Source organism: Podarcis raffonei, chromosome 8, assembly GCF_027172205.1.
Source record: "Podarcis raffonei isolate rPodRaf1 chromosome 8, rPodRaf1.pri, whole genome shotgun sequence".
Classification (NCBI taxonomy): Eukaryota; Metazoa; Chordata; class Lepidosauria; order Squamata; family Lacertidae; genus Podarcis; species Podarcis raffonei.
In genome coordinates, this window is record NC_070609.1 from 81,779,120 (window position 1) to 81,800,499 (window position 21,380).

A 21,380-nucleotide genomic window follows, 5' to 3' on the forward strand; every position below is an offset into this window, starting at 1 on the left:
CTTGCTTTCAGGTCCCAGCTCACACCTACAATTGGAGCTTTAATTAGGTTTAAGCCCTAATGAAGAGATCTCGGGTTGTGTCAAGAACCACAGGACAAAGCAACACAGCTGCCCTGCCCCCTTTGAGAAATATAAAAGCCAATTGTCAGTCCTATCAGTTCTAGTGACACTCCACACACACAGGTTCCTGGTGAGGCAGGGAGCAGAACAAAAGGAAAGCAAGACAGCTCTTGTATTAACTAGCAAAGCTAGATGGATTTGTGGTGGGGGCATGTTTTGCTTTGGGTCTGCTCTCTGCCATAAAGCGGATCTGTAATGTCTGAATGATAGAAGGAACAGAATAATGGGGTAGTTAGATTGGGGTATTGTTGAAAAGAGGGTGTCCGTTCTTTTCCTTCTCTCTCCTAGTGCCGTCTCAATATTGCTTTGCACCCAGGACAGTCCAGCCTGATTAAGTCTGACACATCTCACCCATCTTTTCAGCGGTGGACTCGGACATTTTCATGATCCTCCAGGAACGTTTTCTTCCCTGTCTCCACCATTTATTTTCTTTGCAAAATATTCTCTTAGCTGTGTGGTTCCAATGAGAGCTTGGTTCGCTCAGTGCAAAAAAAAAAACACTCCCAATTGCTCATTGCTTTTCAAACCCCAATGTAGCCGTGCACCATTTTGGTCCACTGGGAACTAGATAATCGCCATTACAATGTAAACAGAGTACTGGACAGTGCAGCAAGATAGTTACGCAAGGAAACACTCAAGCTGCAGAGTAGCCAGAACGACAGAGAATTCACTAGTTTAAACCTGAGTCTCTTTTTATACACAACAAAGACAGTTTCAGGATTTTGCAGGGCCTGCAAATATAAAGCTGAGCCCCTGGCTTGGGTCCAGGGGACCAAGGTCTCCATGTATGGCATTCCCATGGCAAACATGATACCTGATGTACCTAAAAGCCATTTCAAGAAGGGATGCCTGCTGGAGAAAAAGGCTTCTGGGTTCCTCCACCTCGGAATGTGAGAGGTTTATACATACACACCCATTGGGGCCCAAATATCATCATCTCCCACTGTATTAACTTCGGGACACCTTCAGAACTGGTTGACAACCCAACAGCACCACATTCTAGCCCTCCCCCTTGAAGCCAAACACACACCAGGAGAGGCCCAAACAAAAAATAAATAAATTTAAAAACAGGGAAAGAGTGTTTCAAAATGGACAACTCTACTGCCAAGATTTGGGTTCAGCCCCTGGGCCTCAGTGGTTATTCCTGCTCAGTGTTTTTTTTCTGGGGGGGCCACAGGGGTACACCCCCCTAAACATTTTGTGAATCTTTGTACTTTTGTCCATTTACTGCATTTATTTTCCCCAGATCTGAACTATAAAATGGTGATTTTCTTGAGTCAAAATGAGAGTACCCCTAAACATTTTTTTTAGGGGGAATAAAGCACTGTTCCTGCTTCTACGTTGCCAGCCTGACTGCTCATCAGCAAGGCAAGATACGGCAGCAGGAATCCAACCCAACCGTCAAGCTTGCAGGGGTGGCCCCTACCATTCTACTGGCTGTGACAGATTTAGGGGGGCTCTCCTTAACCAGCCTAAGAGCATGCAAATGGAGTATTCTCTCAGGGACCTTTCTGATCACCACACCCGCTCCATGCAGAGCGTGGATGGTGGCATTCTTGGGGGAAATGGAGACGCTTCTGCCAGGGTCTTGGCAAACTCATGAGCTCACCTCCTCAGCTTCTGGAGCTGGCCCTGGCTTGCCCACCCCACCTTGCAAAGCTGCATAAAGCACCCCATTGTGACACTCGGCTGCTTGCTAAGCACCCAAGGTTCTGCAGCCCCTGTGAGCATCAACCCCATGGAGGCAAAGGACAGCCCAGAGAGCAGAGATTCTCCTGCCACACCTGTTTCTGAAGGATTTGCTGAAGAAGAGGGACTACGTTCTACAGCTTTCTCATCTCTTAAATTTGGCCTTTTAAAAACAGGTTATTTAAATAAAGACTTTATTCCATTATACATTGCCTTAATCATCACCATAATCATCATAAAAAGCTACTGTGCTGATACATTACCAATGCGTTGCTCCTTTTAAAATGCCTAAATTCAACAAGGGAAAACAAGACAGAAGATACTTTGGCTGAAAATAAATGGTATTCTCTCTCTTTTCTCCTTTTAAGAAAAAAAAGTGTGGCTCAATCATCGAAGCAGAATATTCTATGTAGTCAAGATACAGACTCTTTTTTTTTGGGGGGGGGGAGTGGGGAGTACAGGCCAGCAAGCCAGGCTGCCTTCCTGCCACGGTTACGTAGGAACGACTATATTCTTGGCTAGCAAAATGAGGAGGGCAAGGTCTGCATTTCCGCCAGCATGCTCCAAAGCCTCACCAGCTTCCTGGGGTGTAAAGCCGGCCCCCACAATCTGATCAATGTCTGCAGCAGGGAAAACAGAGGGCCAGGGGGGCACAAGATCTGGGAAGCCCAGAGGCAGCAAGGGGCCAATTGGCTCATCGAGTGGCCCCAAAGCACCTGCATTTAAGGTGTCTGGTGGTCCAGTTTCTTCCGGGAAAGAACTCTGAGAGCTCAGAGATGCATCTTGACCCATGCAGACACGCTGGCCCTGCTCCAAAGTTTCACCACCCAGAACTAAACGAGGAGGCTGGCTTTCAGAACATTCACAGTGCGGAAGCTGAGCAGAAGCTGCCGATGGGCTCAGGGAGAGGGAGGTGCTCAAAGTAGAAGATCCTTGGATGACCAGAGCCTCCCGTTCGGACGTCACAGCCAACCTGTGGGCCTCCTGGAGGTCAATGGACACTTGTATCCCTGCACTTTCAGGGATGGGGAGTTCCACATCCTGGCTCTCATGGCGTGCACATCCGTGTTCCTCTTTAAAGATCTCCCCACCTGCCGTTTGCTCTTCAGGGGCAGACGCGGACAGGCTGGTGTCTTCATGCCAAGGAACGCTTAACTCCCCTTTGCAACTGACAGCAAGAAGTTGGTGAAGCTCCTTTAAGGCAGAGGAGAGGGAGACGTGCTGGTCTTCCGCCTGATCGGTCAGTTGGCCACTGGGAGGGGTGGCGGGTGTATCCGATTCAAAAAATGCATTTCCTGGCTGCATCAAATCAGTGGCCGGAGTGGAGTCAACTCGCTTGGCCCATTCCACCTCCATCATGGCACATTCTGAGCTCACAGCAGCCAGTCCAAGGGAGCTCTTTGGATCTGAAGGGTCCTGGGTGGCTCCCACTGCAGGGTGCTCTGGTGGCAGACTCTCTGAGCTCCTTCCCTCCCCTGCAGAAAACCCCACCTCCCTTTCCATGGGGACGTTGTCAGGGTTCTGCTTTCCATCAGCAGGGGATGGGGAAACAGCCATCTCGCAGAGAGGCTCCTGGTAATCTGGTACCTTCTGCACACCCAGAGGCTGCTCATTTCCAAGGGTTTCACGTGCCTGGAGGTCTAATTGAAGCTTATATGTTTGTTTCCCTTCCTGCTGCTCTGAAGGGAAGGGTCTGTCCAGATCCTTTGGCCACCCACAAATGCCCAGCAAGTGGCTTCCTCCCTCTCCTTCAACAGCAGGCGCCAGACCAAGGGGATCGTCTTCAGCACTGGGCTTCTGCAGGCTGCCATGAGCAACTGGCTCTCGGTCCTGTGAATGAGGACGGGACCCCGTTCCAGTTTTTTCAGCCGGGGAATCATCAGAATTGGCAGAAGCAGTATGGCTTGGTGGAGACAGAAGCGGCTCTTTGCCTTCCAAATTGGTTGGGCATTCAAGAAGAGAGTCCATGGACTTGGCCGCCTTGGGGCTAAGAGTCTCATCCTGGCTGCCCTCGTGGGAGAAACCAGAAGGCGCAGAGACTGAACGGTCAAGCAATTGGCTTGCCAGGTAACCGGCCTTCGGTCCCATCTCTGGAAAACGGACTGGACGTTTTGTCCCATCAGAAGTTGGTAGCGATGGCATTTCTAGTGAGGTAGTTTCTTTGTCACTATTCTCTGTACAAAGGGGAGAGGAGAAAGGGGGGTGGGAGTGAGAGAGAAATGGAATGAGATTCTCCCTTTGATACATTCTAGGAGTGCATATAAAACCTTCAGGGGGTACAGCCTATTTGCTTGCGTCACCGGGACTTGCTTTGGGATATGCACTCAGGGTGCTGTTAAGAAATGTCTGGGGGCTGGATCAGGCCCATCTAATCCTCACAGTGCTCAACCAGATGCCCCAATGGGAAGCCCAAAAGAAGGACCTGAGTGCAAGAACACTCTCTTTTTACGTGTGATTTCCAGCCACTAATATTCATATCCGAACTGCCTCCGACTGTGAAAGTAGAAAAGAACCACCAAGGTTAGTGACCACTAGGCAAGGCTCTTGTTTTTCCACCCGCACCCCAAGTATAGTAACACTGGGGGAAGAGAGGGCCTTTGCCCTTGCCTCGCAGGGGGTTGGACTAGATGACCATTCTGGCCCTTTCCCACACTACAATTCTATGGGTCTGAGATTCCACTGGGTTGGTTTGGGACAAAGGGCCACTTGGCTTCTGTCAGAGCTGCCTCCATCAAGCAGTCACCTCACTTGTCATTATATTATTATTATGCAGCATGAAACCAACAGCTGGCACCCAAACAGGCACCAGATATCTTCGTCCTCCGCCCCCTTCTTGCCCTTTTGGCAGGAAGCTGCCCATACTGCTTTGGCAGAGATACAGCATATAAATAAGGCTGAGAATCAAGAGTGGCCACAAAGCTACAGGTTTCACTGTTTCCCCCCATGCTTCAACAAGATGCAATTAGTGAAACCAACATTCTTGCTCACGTTTTAAGAGTAGGCTATAAATATCCAAAACTGGGTATTTTCCCTCTTTCCCAGGGTGAAAAAAGGAGAGGGGGTTCAGTGGTAAAGTAGCCTGGCCATGTTTTAAAATATATTTTATTTCAAGCAGCTTGAAATCATCTTGAAAGAAAGGTGTATTCGAAGCAGTCCTCCCTCCAGACTGATTAGCTCAGCACTAGGCAACCTGTTAGGTTTGAGCTCGGGGTCATCTAAGCTCCTGAAAGTACAGATCTGGATATGAGCCTCCTGCTCGCTGGTTAGTCAGTCTTGTGAGATAATCGCACAGCAAAAGGCGTTAAAAGTTTTGCTAGCTAAAATAAAAAGAAATGACACTGCATTTTCGACTTGAGTTATTTGGCAAACAGTCTTAAACAAGCAGACGGTTCTGAGGTCCGCTTTGCATCTACTCACCTGAGAAACTCCCCGGAGACCGAACGAAACAAAACTCCAGCACTTCCCCCCACTTATCGGTTCTGGGGTGAACATCCAAAAAAGAGGCCAAGTCTGGCCAGTGGTGAGTTAATCCCTCAGGGAGTGGTGTTGAGTGTTCAGCTCCAGGCACCACCAAAAACTACTGCACTCAAGTTGTCTGAATCGAGCACATCCACACAAATATGCCCCCTCTGCAGTTCTCTTCTCTCTGCAGCAGACGCTGGGAAGATCCAAGAGCCTGCTCCACGCCGACCAGGGAGGATGCCAGAGTAGGCAGGAGCTCCTTTAAAGTCCCCACCCCTGCAACCCCCGTCAAGGAGATGGAAGAGCTTGGTGGAATACCTGGTCTGTGGCCCACTCCAGCGGCAGCAAACCCCACACAACATGCATCAAGGCTTCTGGCGTTCTGTTTGGATTAGGAGACAAACACACCAAACTCGGGTTAGCACACACGCACATGCACCACGACTCGGGAGGTGGCTTGCAGCCCTCGCGTAGGTCCTCATGTCATGGTCTGCTTTCCTGTCCCCTCCCATTCCTGCATGCAACTTAGCAGCTCCTCGCGGCTGGGACTTCTTCCAGGAACGATCCTCAGCTATCTTAGCCTCACAATGCACACTGAATTGCTTTTTAGAATGGGTCAAGAACCGTCCGCTTGCTCTCCAGTCGACGTCCAGTGTGGATGGGCGCTGGCAGGGCTCCTGTCTTCTATTCTCAACTAGCATGGATTTTTGGCACTGCATGCTTCTGGGCCACTTTCTGAGCCTGAGCTCTGGGTTCCTCTCTGCCTCCCTGCCATCTAGATCTCGATGCTCTGCGAGGAAGGGACTCTCCAGCTGCCTGAAGATCTCCACTGCGCTACCTCTTCAGAATCTTTTCCTGGCTCTAGTTGACTCAATGGGCTTGCTAACCCTGTGCAGGCACTGCCCCAGCTGGTCGCTAGGGAGGGGGGCCACATTTCCATCCTCTGCCGCAAACCAACAAAACCAAGGAGGGCTCAAGAACTAGACAGGGAGGAGGCCTCCAGTGTTGCCTCTGTGGGGTGGGGGGAGATTTTAAAAGTAATTCAGGATGGCCAGACTTGCAGGGGTCAGGGAGGTGGTGCAGGACAGCAGCAACACTGGATAGGGAACATGGAGGAACAGTTTTCAAATGTGTAGCTCAAGAATGGAATGCAAGCTTTCCTTTGCTAAAGATTTTCAAGGCAGAAAAGTGACAGTGGGCATCACAAGGAGTGACTCCACGTCTTCCCAGGGTTGTCAAGTGCTGTTTTTATTTTTTATTTCATAATTTCTATACAGCTTGATTGTAAAACAAAAACCTCAAAGTGGTTTACAAAAAATAAAACAGTAACGGTATCACACTAAGAAAAATTAACAAAAATAAAGAGTTTGAGAGAGCTAAGATAACACACTAACAGATCGATTTCTTACAAATGTAGAAATGGCATCTGTAGTAATGCCAGTTCAGCCAATCAAAGTTGTTGTGGGCATATATGGGGTAAGACAATCTTGTTGGCACCTGTCTGTCGAGAGACAATACAGTGCGCCTCTGGGAGTGAAGTCAGGCCGCGGTGTTAGCAGCACCAAAGAGACCTCCTCGGGACGCAAGCCTAGACTGTGTGTCTGGGGTTCCTGGGCTCCCCAGGTGACAAGACCCCGCTGCTCTTGGCCTCGCTGATGGTGGTCCAAAGGAAAGCAGAGCAATACGTCTGGCACCTGCTTGGCTTGCAGGAGTTGCTGGAAGGAGGCTGACAAGGCGCCATCCAACTGCCTTAGGGACTCCACTCCGGATTTCTGTTTGCTCCTTAGCCTTTCCTTCTCCCAAAAATATCCAGTGGAGGTTTTGGATCCAAGGTTTCCTTCTCCTAATTGGGCTACCTTCCCAGGTAGACAAGCCCCACCTGCCCCCTCTCAGTAGGTTACCATATAAATATGGGTATTATTATTATTATTATTATTATTATTATTACTACTACTTTGCGCCCCCTCAGCTGGGTGCTCTGTGCAGCGCAACTGCTTGCCCTGCCCTAAATTCCCTCCAGATGTTCTTGGGATGCCTAGTCCCTGCTTGCAGGGCCAGTGGCTGAGGATGATCTGCATCAGCCTACCAGCTGCTGAAGCCTTCTTTCTCTGCCCCTTTGCCACAAGCCCTTGGGCCCCACAGAAGCCTCAGCCCAGGCTCCTGGGCACGTTCCAGGGTTTATGTGGCACATGAGCAAAAGCCTATCAGGTGATCTTGTAGGTAAACAAACATTAGCTTCTGGAAAGAGCATCTAAGCTGTGTTTCACTGCTGTGGGCGAGAACGTGGTCAAAGGCTTTCCACATCACCCCACATGGCAACCAGACAGGCCTGGTTCAGCTTTACAAGACTGAATGTGCTGTGGAGTAGTGGTGAATGTTAGAACCCACCACTACTCCAAGCCCCTAGCTCCTAAACGAAGGGGCACCCTCCTTTTCCTGAAACACCAAAAATTCTGGTGCGTTTCAGGTAAAGAATTATAATGCCACAAAATCACAGCAGCCACTAGTAAGGAGCAGAGGGGTCTGCCCACTCAAATGCCCAGGCAGAAGCACTGGGGGATGGGGAGAAATAGCCTGGCAGAGAAAAGGGAGAGAAGGTTGAGGAACGGCAAAGCTGTTGCTTCATCGAGACAGGCATGAAGGCCGCCTGCCCCACCCCCCGCCCTCCTAAGCACTCCTGTCTCTCCTCGAGGTGGGCCAGGGGTCTCCGAACAAAACTCGAGACTGAGCTAGACGTGTTGGAACGGGAGGCTTTTAATGTCAGGACTGGAGTACAAAGCACTTCCCCTGGCACGCTGTTTTATCCAAGATGTAAGGCCTGGGTGAGGGGAGTGCCAGGCGTTAGAAGATGACGCACTGGGAGGTCCTGTGGCGGGCAGAGGCTCCCGAAGACAGGCGACGCTCCCTCCGCAGTCTCCTCTCCTCCTCTCTTCTGACTCGGATGTCTTGGGCAACTGCAACTGCAACTAACGCATCCAGAGGTGGTGTGGGGAGGTGGGTGAAAGCGTCAGTCAAGGTCCTCGCATTTTACCGGGCCAAGATATTTGGTCCTAGCTTTACTTCAATATGGGACGCGGGTGGCGCTGTGGGTTAAACCACAGAGCCTAGGACTTGCCGATCAGAAGGTCGGCGGTTCAAATCCCCGCGATGGGGTGAGCTCCCGTTGCTCGGTCCCTGCTCCTGCCAACCTAGCAGTTCGAAAGCACGTCAAAGTGCAAGTAGATAAATAGGTACCACTCCAGCGAGAAAGTAAATGGTGCTTCCATGCGCTGCTCTGGTTTGCCAGAAGCAGCTTAGTCATGCTGGCCACATGACCCAGAAGCTGTACGCCGGCTCCCTCAGCCAGTAAAGCGAGATGAGCGCCGCAACCCCAGAGTCGGCCATGACTGGACCTAATGGTCAGGGGTCCCTTTACTTTTACCTTACTTCAATATACTTAGCTTTGCAAGAGAGGCTGGGCCACAAAGACCCCTTGGGTCCTTTCCAACTCTCCAGTTCTATCCTATGATTCTGTGTGTGCTGTTCTGCTGCAATGGAGGACACCTAGCCTGGCTTGTGAGGAGGGGACAATCCTGCTTTGGGACCAAGGTGGAAGCAGGGCCCGCAGAGAGCAGGAAGGGGCCTCTGGTGCCTTCCGAGTCTTATTGGTTGAGCAGCCAACAAAGCTCAGTGGCCAGGAAGGCAGCCTTGGGCCTGGGTTCATCATTGACTGGGGAGCCTTGGGAAAGCCAGTGTCTTGCAGCCGAGCCTACCTCACTGGGTTGCTGTAAGGCTAAGCCACCACCACGCTCCTTGGCAAGTGTGTTACAAAGGTAACTGCGATTCCTTTTATAAAATTTCTAAGCAAACGGGGTTCTGCAACTTTCAGCTGATTAACTGGTTAGGTTAATAAGGGTTTAATAGATTAACAAATTAAAAAGTCACAGGCACCATCTCTAAGGAGGCGTAAGGAAGAAGCCTCTACGCTTGGCATGCTCTTAAACCAGCTTGGCGCTCTCCAAGAGCTTCAGACTACAACTCCTCTTGATCTCGGCCTTTGCAGTGGCTTGCACAAAAACGGCCAGCCAGGTTGGCAAAGGGGAAACGAGGGAGCCTTCTGTCGACAGAAACACAGAGCCAGAACCTTGGGCCCATCTAGCTCAGCACTGACCTACACTGGCTGGCAGCAGCTCTCCAGGACAGCAAGCAGGGAGGGGCTCTCCCAGCCCTACAGCTAGAGATTCCAGGGACTGGGCCTGGGGCCCTTTGGCATGCCAAGCAGGTGTCTTGCCACTCCACCTTGCGTATCCTTGCCGTACCTGCTTCGTCAACAGACTTCTGTATGGCTTCTGCCAGCTCCTGGTCTGCGATCTCCTCGGGCCGCACGTCCTCTCGCCCCGCCCCGTAGGCCAACCTCGCACACTCGGGGAGCTCCCCCTCCGGCAGGAAGGTCGTCTGGGAGCCGGTAGTGCCAATCACCAGCACGTTCTTCTTGAGGTCTATGGAACACTGGTGGTGGGTGGGAAGGAGCAGAGATCCTGGTTAGGGGACACCAGGGGAGCTTCATTGCTCTCAACTGCAGGCAATGCCCTAATGCCAGACAGCTTCAAATGAATGTGACAGGTAAAGCATTCAAATGCCCTGAATCCATTCAGTTACCTTCCCTCAGTATAATATAGAGACCATGGTTTTTAACCATCTTGTTTAACCATTATGTCTATGCCACAAGTGGTTCCAGCTGCTACCTTCCTCGCAGTCACATACCTGTGGCTTATTTGCTTTGGTTTTATTTTACATTTGTTTTTGTTCAATAAAAATAATTTTATTTTTCTTATAATAAATTCCTATTGAATTTTCAAAAAAATATTAATATAATTATTTTGTCTTTTCTCTACTTCCCACCCCATTTTCCATGGTGTTTTAATTTCTCCCCCCTCTGCTGCTCACTGCATTCTTTTTCTTATGCCAAGACATCAAAACTGTATTCTCCAATTCTTTCTGTGGCTCATAATTCAAATCCTGCATGCGAGGTCACTGAAGTATAATATCTCCTTAAGTAGTCCTAAAAGGGCTTCCATACTTCCACAAAACAATCATTGTTAGATTCTCTTATTCTGGCTGTTAACTTTGCCAATTCTGCATAGTCCATCACCTTACTTATCCGTTCTTCTTTGGTGGGAACTTCTTCCTTCCAAGCGGTCCTCAATTGTTTATGGACTATGTATACTGCTATCAAATCCTGATAGCAGTTAATTTGCAGGATTTCTGTATGACGCTTAAAAAAAACCTATTGAATATACAGTGGTACCTCGGGTTAAGAACTTAATTCGTTTCAGAGGTCCGTTCTTAACCTGAAATAGTTCTTAACCTGAGGTGTGCTTTTGCTAATGGGGCCTCCTGCTGCCGCACAATTTCCATTCTTATCCTGGCGCAAAGTTCTTAACCTGGAGCAACCACTTCCTGCTTAGCGGAGTTTGTAACCCAAAGAGCCTGTAACCTGAGGTATCACTGTACAGTGGTACCTCGGGTTACATATGCTTCAGGTTACATACGCTTCAGGTTACAGACTCCGCTAACCCAGAAATCGTGCTTCAGGTTAAGAACTTTGCTTCAGGATGAGAACAGAAATCGTGATCCAGTGGCGCAGCAGCAGCAGGAAGCCCCATTAGCTAAAGTAGTGCTTCAGGTTAAGAACAGTTTCAGGTTAAATACGGACCTCCGGAATGAATTAAGTACTTAACCCGAGGTACCACTGTATTTGGTTTTTTTAAAAAGGATAGAAGCTGCTGGGCGAACACCACACACAGAGACACCCACACATACACATTTCAGAGGATGCTGCTGCCGCCTTTGCCAGCCTCACCTGGTGCCTCTTCAGCATGTCTAGTCCCAGGAGCATATCCATGGGCTGCTCCTCCAGGATGGAGAACGAACAAGGCAGGAAATCTCCTTCAATCTGGACCTGAGCTAAAGCAGATTTGGGGTGGGGAGGAGAGAAGAGAGACTGGCATATTAACCAAACCAATCCAATTCAAATAACTTCATTGTTCTAGCCATTGGCCATGACAAGTCGTATTAACGTAAGCAGCTGCCTGAAGCAGGATCAGGCTAGAATTCCCACCCAAGTCCAGCACCCTGTTCTCCCAGTGGCCACCCACAAGCAGGATTCCAGCACAAGAGCAACTCTTCCCTAATTGTGATTTCCAGCCACTGGCACTCATAAACATTCAGAGCAATATTTCATAAATATCACTGCAGTCATGTCTGAGATCATGGTATTTCCAACAAGTGGCTCCTGTCCGGGTTTGTTAAATGTTGTGAGGATCCTATGCCATTTTAAAATGTGCTTTTTGGGGGGGATGGGAGGTTATTGGGTTGTTGTTTTTATTTTGATTATGCATTTGGCAGTTCTGTGAACCGCCCTGAGACCTCCGGGTATAGGGTGGTATATAAATTCAATAAATAATAGTAATAAAATAAATTTCCTGCCTCTGACAGCAGAGGGAAAACAGAGCCCCTACCCTCCTCTGTGAATCTAGCTAATGATCTCTGCAAGTTGGCGGTCATCACTGCCCCCTGTGGGATAAGAGTTCCACTTTGTGCTGCCTGCAGCAGCCTCGACTCTGGCTCTGGAAGCAGGGAGCTCCCCACCCTCCCTGCCCTGCAAGCAATCTGCCGCCCTTACCCAGGTGGACCCTGCCAATGATCTTCTGGGTCCCCACGCCTTTGGCAATGCCTGCCCACCTCCGGTCCACCAGCCGCATGATGTTGCACCTCTCTGCGCACGCTTGGCTCATGATGGTCATCTGTGCCCCTGCCAGAAATACAGCAGCCGGTGTTAAAAGGCACACCCAGCCTCTTCCCAGGGAGCAAAAGGGGCAGCTGCCCCATACCCTCCCCATTATGGGGGCAATGCTTGGGAAAACATTTGCCTCTGGGGGCAAGGCTCTCTCAGAAGCACAGCAGAAATTTAGCATTAAGTGCACAGGACCAAGGCAAGGGGTTGTAACCAACAGAGGTTTACTCAAGAGTAGACCCAGCACTGGAAGCAGCCCAATGTCTTGTTGGGTGACAAGAGCAAGTTTGGCATAGCGGTTAGCATGTGGGACTTGGATCCGGGAAGCCAAGGTTCAATCCTCACTCAGTGGGTGACCTTGGGCCAGTTGCTGCCTCTTAGCCTAATTCACCTGAGTCCACAAAGGCTTTCACAGGGTGGCCGTTGACTTTGCAGTTGATGTAGAGCATCACCACCTGGCCAAAGCTCTCTGGGGCCTCCTCCATGGCGATCGTCATGTTCTCCTCGATGTTCTGCTGCCTGGATCCAACATCAAAACACGGGTGAAGGGCAAGCATTAACCGCCAGCACCACTACCAGGGGGTTGGACTCGATGGCCCTTGTGGTCTCTTCCAACTCTATGATTCTATGATTCACCATGGATTGGCCTTCCCTGACTGGGCTGCCTGCCACGTGCTCCATGCTAGAGGCAGAGCGACCCCCCTGGGTCAGAGGGTGAAGCTGACAACAGGGCTGACCCACAGCAACACAGCAGGCCTGGCCTCGTGCAGGGCCCCCGAGGTACTTCACAGGTTAGCTCTCTGTGTGCATGCATGTGTAGAGATGCTGCCTGAGATTCTTTCCCACCTGCTCTGTACAGAGTCAGACCCTTGGGTCCATCTAGCTCACTACTGTCTGCACTGACAGGCAGCAGCTGTCCAGGGTTGCAGGCAGGGAGTCTCTTCCCAAACCTACCTGGAAATGCCATTAGGAGCTGAACCTGGGACCTTCGGTTGTCAAGGCAGACACTCTGCCATTGAGCTACAGCTCTTCCTCATAAACCCAACAGATGTGGGTTTGAGGATACCTGTTGTCCCCCACCCCCTTAGAGGTCAGGGAGGCGCAGGAGTTCAGAGAAGGCTCAGCCAGGAGGCGACAAATCTGCACTACGTTTGCTCCAGGCTTGAAACCAACAAGCCACTTGCACCTCCAGGGGTGGCTCCCAGACCTTTGCCTACCTAATGTCCTCTTCGATCTTGGCCTGAGCCTCAAGATCAAAAGGGTCAGCGGAGAACAGGCGGATCCTCTCCTGCTCCCGGCGGGCTCGATCTTGCTGCTGCTCCACAAGCACCCGGGTGAACTTCTCTAGAGTAAGGAAAGACATTTACAATAGTGACTAAATTATGTATTATTTATACCCCGCCCATCTGTCTGAATTTCCCCAGCCACTCTGGGCGGCTCCCAATCAAATGTTAAAAACAGTACAGCATTAAATATTAAAAACTTCCCTAAACAGTGCTGCCTTCAGATGTTCACAATGAGGGAACCGCCAGAAGGCCCTCGGCGCTGGATCTCAGAAAAAAAGATGTTAATTGACTAAGTAAATTTTATGTGAAAATAGTTTTGGAAAACTGCTACAATGATTTATATGGAAACTCAGCTAGAGGGATTCGAGGAAGACACTTAACAATGTTAACAAAAGTGGAATTATTATAGCCATGATAAATGTTTGTTTGTTTCTTGTTTTCCCCCCCTGTTTATTATAAACTTGGAAAACTAATAAAAAAAAATTGGGGGGGGGGGATACAATAGCGACTGGCAGCCACAGCTAGCGTTTCTGTGGCACGCCTCAACAGCTCACGAAGCGCTCCACATGCACCACCCAGCTCCAGTTTCTTTCCAAACACTCCTCACTTCCCTCCTCTCCCCAAATCCTCGTCAGTCTGGGATAGTGCAAGAGCCAGGAAGTCAAACCATGCACCCACCCACCCATCTGAGCACAGCCATGAGGCTAAAGCACCCATTCTTCTGCCCGTCCTGCAGCCTTCCAGCAAGTTACCCCAAAGAATCCAGGGGGTTTCTTCTCCTCCGGCACAAACGCCCCACGCCGGGGGAGATACTCACCTAGGTCCCCGCTGAGCAGAGCCTCTGCTAGGGGTGGGTTGCGCTCCTTCAGCAGGGAAAGCTCGTGGGGATTGGCCAGCAACATGTCTCTCAACAGCGCCGGGTTGTCCAAGCCCTGCGGTGGGGAGGGGAACTCGGGAGGAGACGGGCCGGGCTGCGAGGAGGGCTGCTGCACAGGGGGTGCCAGTGAGGGCAGCTGGGTAGGTTGGCCTGAAGTCCCAGGAACTGTGATGCTGCTGAAGTCTATCCTGGGCAAACCTAGGCAGAGGGGAATTAACAGAACAATTAATACTAGCCCTGGTGATTTTTACCGTAGGGGGGGACCCCAAGGCCCAATCCCCTCTGATACACACATATACCATAGCTGTCAACTTTTCCCTTTTCTTGCGAGGAATCCTATTCGGAATAAGGGAAATTCCCTTTTTAAAAAAGGAAAACTTTGACACCTATGCACATATACACGCACACTCAGCCATGCCAAGTATCCAGCCTCCACAATGTAGTTCAGCAGGTCGACAAAATAATAGAATCACAGAATTGTAAAGCTAGAAGGGACCCCCAATGGTCATCTAGTCCAACCCCCGGAAATGCAGGAACCACAGTGACATAGTCCTGGACAGGATGGCCATCCAACCTGTGCCTAAAGTCCTGCCAAGTAGGAGAGTCCACACCCTTCTGAGAGTGTTTGGTCCACTGTCAAACAGCTCTCCCTGCCAGAATGTTTTCCTGACGTTTAGCCAGACTCTCCTTTCTCGTAACTTGAACCCATCGGTTCAGGTCCTGCCCCCTGGAACAGCAGAAAACAAGCTTGCTCCATCTTCCATGTGACAGCCCTTTAGATATATGAAGATCCAGTCAAGAGACGCAGCAATGGTAGCTCCGGGATCACAGCAGCCTCTGCCACGAGGAATTTCCTGCTTTTTCCTCCTGGGCAAGCAATGGCCGGCTCCAGGGAAGAGGAAGCTCACAAGTGTCCTTACGGTCTCAGCATGTGCAGAGCATGACAAGAAAGCAATGCTCAAGAGTGGAGCAGTAGGAACAGCGGTGAGCAGAAGGCAGTTTCCCAAAGCAGGACAAGAGGAAGAGGCCGGCTCAGCCCACAGTTTCATAGAGTTATAGAATGCAGGAATCCCACCCACAGCTGCCCCTGGGTGGGCTCAAACCACCAAACTTCTGGTTAACAGTAAGACACACTGGCTCAGAAACCTTTTAATGAAACCGTTATTTAAGACAGTGCAATAAAAAAATTAAGATCTTATATATATATATATAATGAATGTTCATAAATGTATCAACCAAGCACAAACATAGATATGTGGACCACATGTCTGGAGCAGCACAGGAAGACCGCCCTGAAACCATTTTGACTCCCAAACTGACCAAATGTTTTCTCTGCAAGGGAGAGAGGGCAGGAATTGGGTAATCACCATTTCAAAGGAATGGCCAGACTACCAGGAAAGGCAATCAGATAAGGCATTATCAGATAAACTGGCAGACAGGAAAAACAACAACATTCAAATTTCTGTTGTAGACCACCTTTTCTGTGATGTAGGTATGATGTATGGAGGGGTGGTCTTGAGCTCTAGGGCAGGGAATTTAAAATGTCTATATAAGGGCAGGCACACCTTTGTTCTGGATCCTCCTCCATCCTCCTGCAGGAACAGGAACACCCTGTTACAACAGCTTTAATAAACATCAGGCTTACTAGCTGCTTTGCTTCTCAATATTCTCTGGTTGGCTTCTGTTATTTTCTCCTACCAATAGGGAACCCACGTAAGGAGTCTATACGGGGCTCTTGGATACCCCATAAGGGGAAAGGGGAAGATTTTGTTTACAACAACAGCAAAATTAAATGGTTAGAGAATCAACAGACTCCTAGGCTCAATGTGACCTGAGTCCTGTGGACAGCCCAGACCACGGAGAAGTCTGACAGGGACAGGGTAGGGTGACGCGGGAGCCTTCCTCACCGGGAAATGGGGCTGGGGGCCGCACCCCCGCATTCTCCACTTGCTGCAGGATCACCACGTCGCCGTCTTTCAAGCCGTAAGAAGCCAGCGACCGGTGGTTGTCAGTCAGGGGCTGCTCTGCATAAACAATCTGGGAGACAAGGGAAGGCTGGTTAATAAACAACTCACCACATCTGACTAGGAGGAAAGGACTGCCAAGAAAGCTCAGACACGAGAGAATAAATGTCCGCACTCCACTGCTGCCCGGACACACACAGGATGGAAGATCCCCAGAGGGATCTGTGAGGACCAGGCCTTAAGCAGGACAGACTCAGCTTGCCTCACTTTTGCTAGCCAACAGGGTGCCAGAAGAATGAGGACTGGGGGCTTGTGCTGTGCTTTGGACTGATTCAGGACATGTAACGCAATGTTTGCCCCTGTGGAATACCCTCCAATCAGATGTCAAGGAGATAAAGAACCACACAACTTTTAGAAGACATCCGAAGGCAGTCCTGTATCAGGAAGTTTTTAATGTTTGACGTTTTATTATGTTTTTATATGTGTTGGAATCTGCAACCCAGCTGGATAGACGGGGTATAAATATTTTAAAAAATTAATTATTATAAGAAACCTGGCATTTGCGGGGGGAGCTCCTTCCACATTTCCCTGCGCAACCACACTCAAAGCCACAGATAATGCTATCGTTATCTTGCTTTGCTTCATGAAACCTGCCCTGGAAGTCAATGGCCTGAGAAATAACACTCAAACACAGGACTGCTGGCTATCAGGTGAGTGCCTTATGACAGCTTTGCATCTAAACACTTTCAAGGCAGACAAGAGGTGGCAAGAAAACGCCATGTCAGCGAAAGAGCAGGCTTGATGGAGGAGGGAGAGAGGGCCTTGCTGAATTCCCCACACAAAGCCTCAGGCAGGTAAGTATCACTTTCGCTTTCCAACTTATAGTTTTGACATCCCATGGCACAGCCCTAGACAAAGACAGCCCAGGAGCAAAAGAGCCACACTTGACTCAAACAGTTCACAAAAGCAGCCAAGTCAGGGGCTCTTCTCTGAACTGATCCAGGTTATGAAACACACACAACTTACACCACCCAGCCTGGCACGGAGAAGGGAGCTCTTTGGCCTCCAGGAAGTCGCTTCTCCTCCCAGTCCCAAGACACCATTAGGAATTGGCAAAAGTCGTGCACACCTCTACTGTGGGATGCGTCATTCACAGTGCAAGATGGGAATTCAAAAGCAGCTCCTCCAGAGCCGCCCACAAGCCTGAGCAATCTTGCCCAACTGGCACAAAGGATTGTGGGTGAGCCAGTTCTATCAGAGGCAGGAGCCACCTCCGTCAAGGGAGGGGCGCCAGGAAACGCAGCAAGGGCAAGTGCAAGGGGTTCCAGTACCAGGAGACACCTGGCCAGCTCTCTGAGAGGTGGGCATGGACTGGGCTGGATCCCTCAATGTTTCACTCGGGGAACATCTCCCCCCCTCCCGCAACCCACCAGCCCCGTTCCCCTCCAGCTTCCTTCTATCACCAGTCCATAATGTGCAATATGAGAAGGAGGCAGGGAGAGAGATTGAGGAGGCAGGACAGAAGGGGCGTAAAAGGAAGCCCAGTGAGTCAAGGGGGGCTCCCTGCTCTGAGACAAGGATCCGGGGGCCCATCTGGGAGGTCCACGGTGTTTACTGCTCCATGATGTTTACTGCCTGCATGAAGGGAGCAGTTCAGCTATGGAGGCGAGAGAGAATTCACAGCTTCCCACAATCTTAAAATAGACGGTCATGATACTCTGGCGCAAGAGTCCGGGGAAGGACCTCACGTTGCCAACCCAAGATGAGCCGGACACTCACTCCTCTGTGCCAGGCGGTTGCCTCATCCTGCAAAGTCCTGTTGACTGCAAGAGACTTCCAAGCTATGAGGTCCTCCTTTTGACTCCCTACCTTCCCATGGGACAAGGTTGATTCCAACTAAGCTCTACTCCAGATAAGACCCACTGGCATTGGTTGGTCTTCATTCTTTTCAGGTGTGTTGCACTCCTGATGCACTCCTGAGAAACATGAACCACACCACGGAGACTCCTCTGGGTGGTTACAGGGGCCACATCAGCATAACTATCTTCTAAGCTGAATTATTATTTATTTAAATTTACTACTCGCCTTTCACCCTAAGAACCCAGGGCAATTTGCAACTATTTAAAACACAACATTAAAAACTGTTTTAAACAACTTACAATCACAAGAACAGGGTCAAAGCCCAGGGTAAAGAGGTGCCAGGGTAAACACAGACAATCCTAAAAACCTAGCCTCTCTACCTTAGTGGCAAAGCCCCTGCTTGGCATGCAGAAGGTCCCATGTTCACTTTCCACCAGGATCTCCAGGTAGGGCTACGAAAGACCAAGGCATGAGAGCAGCTGCTAGTCTGTGTCAGCCACACTGGGGCAAACCGGTTGACTTGGCCCCAAGCAGCTTAAGCTGCTTTCATTTTTACAGACCCACAGCTGGAGGAAGTGGGCCCCACCCCAATCCCTGATGCAAGATGCTCCTAGGAGAGCTCGGCAGGGGCTTTCCTCTCTACTCTGCTTTTAACAAGCTGCACACTGTGGCACGCAGAGACCGCCAACACCGCCTCCTTTATCAGCCTCTCTCGAAAAGCCAGGCAGAGTTTTATCACTTATCATGAGGAGCCACCAAGAGAGCCAGCTGCGATACAAACTGCAGCACAGCACCCAACAAACACCCCACCAAGGATGCCTCCTACACAACCAGAGCACAAGTTGTTGCTGGGCTACCACCCCATCACTGGCCACACTGGGAATTGGGAGTCTGACAATACCTGGAGAGCCACCAGTGCCACTTGCTTTTACTGGCCCTAAAGGTAAAGGTACCCCTGCCCGTACGGGCCAGTCTTGACAGACTCTGGGGTTGTGCGCCCATCTCACTTAAAAGGCCTGGGGCCAGCGCTGTCCGGAGACACTTCCGGGTCACCTGGCCAGCGTGACAAAGCTGCATCTGGCGAGCCAGCGCAGCACACGAAAACGCCGTTTACCTTCCCGCCAGTAAGCGGTCCCTATTTATCTACTTGCACCTGGGGGGGCTTTCGAACTGCTAGGTTGGCAGGCGCTGGGACCGAACGACGGGAGCGCACCCCGCCGCGGGGATTCGAACCGCCGACCTTTCGATCGGCAAGCCCTAGGCGCTGAGGCTTTTACCCACAGCGCCACCCGCGTCCCACTTACTGGCCCTAGCTACCTCCAATGCTATTTTTCCTTCTTTTAACGCAGGGACCGAGAAACCGCAGCCCCCCTGGATGCTGCTGGCCTTCAGCTCCCTGGTCATGCAGGATCACTGATGGGAGTCCAGCATTGTCTAGAGCAGTGGTGGCCAAACTTGGCCCTCCAGCTGTTTTTGGATTACAACTCCCATCCTCCCTAACTAATAGGACCAGTGTCCAGGGATGGTGGGAATTGTAGTCCCAAAACAGCTGGAGGGCCAAGTTTGGCCACCACTGCTCTAGAAAGTTCCAGGTTGGGAAAGGGTGCTTTGATCCACCTGGAAGACACCCATCCAATGTTAGCTAGGCATACTCGAGAATAGCCCACACTGAAGCCAATAATGGACTTATGAAGCAACCCCACCCCATTAGATGCAAATGGGTCTACTCTTGAGCACAGGTGGCTAACACTGGACAGATACTGTCCATTTGGTTGTATAGGCAATGTGGGTCCTACTCAGCAGAGGCCCACTAACAATAATTGGACTGAGTTGGTCTTTATTCATTTAAAGAAGTCTGAGAAGAGCTAGTGTCTTATTTGGACTGTGCTTGGCACTGAAATTTGTTGATTTCTTTGGCAACGCTAACCCTACACAGAGTGGACATAATTTTAATAAATGGGCATGGGTAACTTTGCTCCATTCCCTTCAATGGGTCTACTCTTGGTAGAACTTACATGGATATGACCCACGGGGTTGGGCACCCTGAAGCTTTTCGGAGGGGGACAACTATCCCCACCACTGCTTTACTAATCACACTATCTTTACCACAGTCACATACCACTTTTTTGCCAAAGGTACCCAAAGCAAATTACAGTTTAAAAGGCAAATGGCGCAACATGTAAAGAGGCGATTTGCATGTGACTTACACACAGGATAATTATTTAAAAATAAATAATACATGACTAAAAACCTTAAGAAAGCAGATATATTGGGGGGGGGAGGGAGAAATACACACACTGCTGGGTCAAGACCCCATTCACCCAGCTGGGTCATCTGGTCGCATCCCCGCCCCGCCCTTGCAATGCAGGAACCACAGCTAAACCCGAAGTTGATTAAAAAGCAAGGAAGGCCGGATTAAGCCGCCCTCGTTTTAAAAGAGGGTCTACTCGGAGTAAGAGGGGGAGAGCACACAGAGAGAGACACACGTGCCCCTTTGGCCTGGCCTTATTCCCCCCTCCCCCCTCTTCATGTCCCAGCCCCGGGCACGCGCACCCCTCCCCCTCCCGGGCGCGCGCTGACCTGGCTCTCGGCGGCGGGGATGCCGGACTCGAGCTCGCAGAGGGCGCGGAAGTTCTGGAGCTCGAAGTCGGCGTCCACCTGGAGCGAGAAGGTGAGCTCGGAGCGGTCGCGCCGCAGGCAGAAGACCGTCAGGAGCATCGCTCGGCCGAGGGGTTGCCGGGTGGGAAGCGAACGCGCGAAGGACGGCAGCGCGGATCCGGAACCCGCCTGGCTGAGCCCCAGCTCGCTCGCCTCAGAGACGCCGCAAAGCGACGCCGCGTTTACGGCAGCGCCTCTTGAACGTCGCAAAAGGACGGGCAGGTGGGCGGGGACAGCGCTGCGCCAGCGCGGCGTCGCCCCGCCCCCGGGGCGGAAACCTTAGGGGTAAGGGGCGGGAGGAGGCGGCCACGACGTCCGGCTCCGTCGCCGGGTGCGGGGCAGGACCAGAGGGGGGCGAAGGTGGTGTCGTTTGTAGAGTTGCAGCGTCTCTGCTGTTATTTTATTTTTCCAGGTCGCGATTAAAATTTTAATGGAGGCTGTGGATTAAATTTAATGATTACTTAGTTAAATATGTTAAGTTAAATTAACTGAAAACAGCTTGCAGATACTTAATTGGCTCAGGATTTTAAGTGTCGGATTAATATGTTTAATTTCATAATGTGAAGTTCTAAGGATGTTGAAGTTAAAATTTATAAGAACTGCGATTTGGAAAACCGTTAAAAGGACATGCAACAAAATTCAACCAAGGGGAAGCGAGGAAGTCACTTAACAATGTAAACAAGTGTAAT

At 50.5% G+C, this 21,380-nt stretch overlaps 1 protein-coding gene across 5 annotated transcripts; it reads right to left on the reverse strand.

The window, feature by feature from the left end:
• Nucleotides 1–1,986: 1,986 nt before the first annotated feature.
• On the reverse strand, nucleotides 1,987–20,840 carry DDI2 (DNA damage inducible 1 homolog 2). 5 transcript variants are annotated; one of them, XM_053401143.1, is made up of 10 exons: nucleotides 20,614–20,840; nucleotides 16,117–16,246; nucleotides 14,150–14,407; nucleotides 13,264–13,390; nucleotides 12,438–12,565; nucleotides 11,936–12,064; nucleotides 11,114–11,217; nucleotides 9,570–9,759; nucleotides 5,590–5,653; nucleotides 3,881–3,983 (listed from the first exon to the last, which is right to left on the reverse strand). In XM_053401143.1, the coding sequence occupies exons 1-9, from the start codon at nucleotides 20,749–20,751 to the stop codon at nucleotides 5,637–5,639; spliced, it is 1,221 nt and encodes a 406-aa protein (XP_053257118.1). In that variant the 5' UTR covers nucleotides 20,752–20,840; the 3' UTR covers nucleotides 3,881–3,983; nucleotides 5,590–5,636. The 5 variants fall into 5 exon arrangements, with proteins under 5 accessions (XP_053257114.1, XP_053257115.1, XP_053257118.1 ...); XM_053401139.1 differs by lacking the exon at nucleotides 5,590–5,653 and having other exon boundaries at nucleotides 1,987–3,983; XM_053401142.1 differs by lacking the exons at nucleotides 3,881–3,983; nucleotides 5,590–5,653 and adding an exon at nucleotides 8,008–8,225.
• Between the last annotated feature and the right edge of the window lie 540 nt (nucleotides 20,841–21,380).